The sequence below is a fragment of the Empidonax traillii genome, unplaced genomic scaffold (assembly GCF_003031625.1).
Source record: "Empidonax traillii isolate 1590-97213 ecotype Southwest subspecies unplaced genomic scaffold, ASM303162v1 scaffold653:size358915, whole genome shotgun sequence".
Lineage (NCBI taxonomy): Eukaryota > Metazoa > Chordata > Aves > Passeriformes > Tyrannidae > Empidonax > Empidonax traillii.
In genome coordinates, this window is record NW_020955846.1 from 854 (window position 1) to 6,724 (window position 5,871).

The 5,871-nt window shown below is 37.6% G+C and overlaps 1 protein-coding gene across 1 annotated transcript in view; it reads left to right on the plus strand.

Moving 5' to 3' along the window:
* The first annotated feature begins 2,620 nt into the window (after positions 1-2,620).
* LTBP1 (latent transforming growth factor beta binding protein 1) overlaps positions 2,621-5,871 on the plus strand; it is an 82,054-nt gene continuing 78,803 nt past the window's right edge. The window contains exon 1 of the mRNA XM_027899281.1: positions 2,621-2,689. Within this exon, the coding sequence (XP_027755082.1) occupies positions 2,638-2,689 (52 nt within the window). The 5' untranslated portion in view covers positions 2,621-2,637. The remainder of the gene's footprint in view (positions 2,690-5,871) is intronic.

Sequence of the window (5,871 nt, forward strand, 5' to 3'; positions counted from 1 at the left end):
TGTAACACACTTCAGCAAAACATTTAAGCATATACTTCAGTCTCACTAGCAGGCACTTTTCTTCTCACTTCAGTCAGCTACTTAAGGACATATGTGAGCTTATGTGTGTCTTACGGTCTTAAGTAAGGCTCTGTCACTTTCTAGAGATATACTTCAGCATTTTGGGTTACAGCCACTGCTCAGTCAGGGCTTCTGTCCTATTGCAAAATTAAGTGCCTTGGCCTGAGACAGCTCCCATGTCTGTAAGTTTATGGGTTACTCAGTTTTACTGAAAACCAAAAGATGAAATTTTGGAACAAATCTCCATTTTTGAGGGCTTCTACAGAAGACAACGTTTAAGATAAAGTGTATTTCTGTGTTACATGGGGAACGTTATGGTTGGTCAGGCTTCTTGCTATCAGTTAATAATTACAGACAGGTCGTCTAAGTGAGTGAAGGGTAAGCGATGTAGGACTCCATCCAGCTCCCACATGGATCACTAGGCATCACTGAACAAGCTCCTTACTCTACTATGACCCACTTATGTTTCTGCTTTTTGTAGAAGGAAGAAAACAGCTGCTAATAAACTGCCATTTCCTGTTCAGTGTGGGAGTAGGAGGATGAGGAGGGAGGGAGGGAGAGGTTAAAATTCTCTGACCTCACTCCGCCACTGCACTTTCTAGAGCAGCTGAGTCACCCTGGAAGGGAAAATGTGCAGCAGCACTGGAAAAGGCCTGGTATAGCTTATGGGCTGGTCTCCATCTACAACTGGAAGAGTTCTGCTCTTCCTCTGTTTTTGTGTCATCAGGCTGCACTGCAGGGTATCATTCTTGCCCACAAAAAGTTACAGAGACTCTCTTGGGTTTAGTATGAATTGAATCAGGTCTGTAATGGCAAATACAGATCAGTTAGGACTGATCGGAGTAATGAGTGCAATTACAAGGCTGACTCTGCCAACATGACTATTAGGAGTTTCATTGATATTTTTTGGGACCAGACCATTGTGCTTTTGTAAATCTCACCTTAAATTTCAACTGTTTTTAATGTTAACATTGTGAAAAGATTGTAGCTGCCACTTAACCCAAATTTTTGGTTAAGTTAAAATGGTTGAAGTCAATGTAAAGCTGGATAAGTATGTGTTCAAAACTCTAATAATATTATTGCTGTGTTTTAGCCCGTACTATTTTTGTGTTTAAGCATTTTGTAATTTATGCAATATCTAAGGAGAATCTTAATGTTCTAATTAAGCAATTATTTTCAATAAGTCATAGCAATTTGAAATAAAACTATCTCACTCCAAAAACTGCTACTCAGTATCATGACTTAAAATTTTCAAATAATGGGAAAACCTCTAGAAGTAATGAAAATAATTATTGAGTTTTCTCTTCTTCTTCCTTATTTTTTTTTTTTCTTTCTTTTCCCCCCATTGTTACAGTCAACCAGATACCAGTTTTAAAAATAAGCTGCAGGGATAAATGCACAATTCAGGCATTACATGGTGTGAAGCCAATCAACAACATTGTGTTTCTCAGTTTTTCTGTCTTATTTGACAATTTATATGCAGTAAAGATGGAAAGTACTGCATCTGTTTTTTTGTTGGGGTTGTTTTTTGGTTGGTTGGTTTGGTTTAGGTTCTTTTTTTTTTTATGTCTACTGAACATTTAGAACACTTTTAAGGAAACCACAAGATGTGACAAAATATAAGATATCTCTGTTGTAGCAAATTATGAAAAACTCTCTTGACTCTTATCAAAGGCATCTATGTGATCTTAGTGCCAAAAGTTTAGTCCTATATGTTTAGCAATTTACTGGACTTTGTCAAGAAGTTGGATTTTAGTGCATAACCATACAAAGAAGTTACTGCTCTTATTTATTATGTTTAAGAATCAATACACAGTTTTCTGCAGTCTCAAAAGCAACTTTAAGGGAACGAAAAAAAACCAGTAAAGAGAAATAAAAAACTGGTTAACTGAACACTTACTGTTTTGGAAAAATTGAATTCAGTCTTTATTTTGCAGTCTGTGACAGTTTGCGCTGGTCAACCAGTAAGTGAAGTTCAGTCTTCTAAAATTCAGCAACTTTGTTAGGTAAATCACAGATGTGTCTTTTTCCTCTTTCCTCCTGCCACTTATTTCAAAAGTTTATTTGTATCTATTTCCTCAGGTATTTTTTTAATTCAGCATGGCAGGAGAATTGATACCTAACAATGTTGCTTTCTAAAAAAAATTTGAAGGTACTTTTGCTTTCTAAAGCTGCTATAAAACCATCGAGTTCCCATGATGAATCTTCAACTTTATCTTTTCCCAACATGATATTTGTAGCTTGTTTGCAAAAGTAGTTATTTGAATATTTGAGGACAAATAGGATGAATGATAATGTTCTAATTTTAAAGGGTTTTTTTTTTGGTAAAAAATACAAATTTGACTGGCTAACTGAGATCTCAAGTGGTACACATGTGGAAAGAGATGGAATTAAGGTTACATATACAACCTTTAATTTTAATTTCTTAATCTTTTATACTTAACCATGCATAAAAAACCTTGATTTTTTTAAATAATTATATGATGATTTGGCTGTCAGGCTCTGGAAATAAGTATATAAATTAACATTGTTTAATTGATACAATTTTCTTCTTCAGCTTACCATGGATACAATCCTATGACGGAATGCCCTCAAGGCTACAAGAGGATCAATGCTACATTTTGTCAAGGTATGATAGTGCCCACAATTGATTGTGTTTGTGTACTTGTTTTCTGTGACAGATTCTTTGATATTTATGACTTAGATGAATGAATCTAGTTCATTGATTTGTATTTGAGAAAAACTGTTGAGGCTACTTTTAACTCTTCAAAATATTGGCAACTCTGTAGGGTGTTTTTTTGCCTTCAGGGCAAAAAACTTTTAGGACTTTTACTTATAGTCTCATTTTCTTTGATGATGTATGTAGATGATTTCATAAGGATCTGTTTACTTTGCTCTTCAGTATAAAGACATTGTTCTGTCAGGTTGTTTGCTAAACAGTGATTCTATAGACTTAGTTAAGTCAGATGAAAACAACTTTTTATAATCACAGAGGTTTAGAGTAATCAGAGAAAAGTTCTTTTGGACATAGAGGTTAGACACCACAGTACTGAGAAAAGCCAGACAGTGTCCCTGGCCAGTGGAGATGAAAAACACGTGTACCTGGCTGCCATGTAAAGCAGTGACCCACGTACTTCCAGAATGTGCACAGTGCAGGTGAGGATGTATGGAGTTAGAGACTGTGTAAGTTGTGTTACTCCAAGATTAGACTGTATTATCTCTTGGCTGTAAACATAGTAGTTATCAAAACATACAGGGTTGTGGGATCTGCAGGATCATGAAGTTACAAAGAAAGGCTTGGAACAGTTACATTCTCGTGGCCTATGGCAACTCTATCTGATGAAGGTGAAGAGATACCCATAGACATATGATTGTTCTTTCTGTGTATCTTTGAGCACTCGATAGAGGTGTTGGATGAGGATGTAGGAAAAACCTTAATTGCTTGTTTGACTTGATTGGCACAGCATGAGCAAACAAGAAGGAACTCTGAGAAGATGTGAGCAGCCTTGCAGTGGTACTCTGGAGACATTTGGGAAATAAGGGAAAAATGAGCTCAAGTGAGACTGATATTGCTGTGGTCAGGTTTGTTAGTCATTGTTGATCCAGCAAGGGCAAAAGATGTCCCAACAAAGAGGAGTAGCAGTGGAGAGCAGGATAAAATGAAAGAGTAAATGTTGTTAAAGGATATTTGTAGGCATTTTAGACATAAAGTTAATATTTAACTGAAAACTTTCACTTAACATTCTCATGAGGGAATGTACAATAGCCAGTTGCATAAAGAAATTATTTACCAACCAAAATAATAAAGTTCATAGAGCATTAAACGTCATGCTGTTTCATTCCTGAGGGAGATGTGAGCTGCTATCTGCAAGTATAGACACCTGAGCCCATCTGCTGCTCTGGCCTCTATCTAGGGGTTTACCAGCAGGGTAGGAGCATTTGGGAGACTCCAAGAGAAAACTGGGATGGGTCAAAATAGTAAAAACTAAGTGGAGGAGAGCTACCAATTGCACCTCAGGAGCTTACTCCCTGCTCTGCAGTGAAAAACTAGAGTCCTCTTAATAAATAAAAGGAGTGGGGACATGTTGATGGTAACTTACTAATGAGAACTGAAAAGTGAAAAGGTGAAGCGGTTGAGTGTGAGTCATAAATGGGCCACCTTTTCATGCCTCAAGATGTTTCCAGCTATTTTAAAGGAGATTGTCTCATTCCACATATTATTCATGAGGATTTTTGGAGTCTGCAAAAGAGAGGTTTTCTAACTTTGAGCACAGAAAGTCTCTAGAAGATGCCATCATGGCATCCCTCTGAACATGATCCAGGAGGGAAAAGAGTTTTTGGTATCTTCAGTAGTTGAGCACAAACCCCACACAATAGTTTCCTAGACAGCATTAACCCAGCAGGCATTTGAAGGCACGTAGGGCATTCAGTTTGTTTCAAGAGATTGTACCCAGGTTTTGGCAAATCTTATTCCGTAGAAACTAAGGTAGTCAGGGTCTACAGATGGTTTAAAATGGTCTACTACTTGTTGAAGGTTGCCTTTAGTAGGCTGGGAAATTATTTCATTGAGCATTGGCAGGCTGGTAAGGGAGGGAGAACATATGTCTCTGGGTAGGAGCATTTGAGGGAACTAAGCACTGCCATGGTAGTGTACAGAAATAGATCCATACCTGGTAGGCTAGTCATTGCTTTTTGCACTGGATTTTGATAGATTTTCCACTGACTCAGTTTTGTACCACATAACTAACACTGCAAGAAATATGAGGCTTTAAAATAGTTTGTTTTTTAGTGCTGTCATTATCCCAGAAGAGAGCAAGCTGTAAACTCTAAATATAACTTGTAGTTGATACGCAGAAATCTATAATCTAGAGTTTAATCATCAGATGGGAGTAGGATTATCTCACCAGGAAGTAGGCTGTTGAATTGAGGATGGGGACAATCTCTTAACTTTCTGGAGAAGGCAGAGGTGGTGGCTGTTGGATGTTCCCCCTATTGCCTTATCAAGGCTTGAATGGCTTCTCTGTAGTTTGCTCACCAACACGCTCCAAAAGGAGGTACAAAAAAGGAAGGAACTGGGAGAAGAAATACTGATGAAACAAAGCCATGATGGAATTTAGTACTGTTGAAGTAAGTAACAAGATTACCATTTTCTTTCAGCAGGTCATGATTTTGACCTCTGTTTGAACATTCTTTAGGAAAGCTAACTTCATTCGTGAAAGCTGCTGTCAGGGTGCATTTCAGTCCTGAAGTGGTTAATAGCATGTGCTTTTCAATGGGGCAACCAAAAGTGTCCTGTTAGTTTATATGAAGCAGACATGCTTTTCTAGGAGCAAAGAGGATGGGGCTAATGAAAGAAGAGCTGTCCATATTACTGACACAGAGCAAAGCTACAGCAGTAGATGTTGAGAGAAAACTGTATAAGCTGCTGTCGTGGGAGTATTCATATTCTTTCAATGATCCTTACAATTATATTAGAAGGGTGTGGAACAGCATGTCTATATGCAAGTGTACGTTTTAATTAGATTATTCTTTACTGAAAGGGTGTGCATGCTGTGTGCATGCTCAGAAAGGGCCAGGGCTGCCAGACAAAATAGTAATGAGGATGTATTTCTGAATCCATCCCTCCAGCTTAAAGAGATTGTTGTTTTCACCTAAATATTGTCCAGCTTTCACTGCCTTTGAAAAATTGGGCCTAAAAGCCTAATTAACCTTTTGTTCTACATTGGTTTTGCAGTCAAAAGCCTACAAAGGCTTCATAAACTAAGAAGTATTAGTGTGATTAATAACCAGATCCTGATTTCTTTCCTTTCA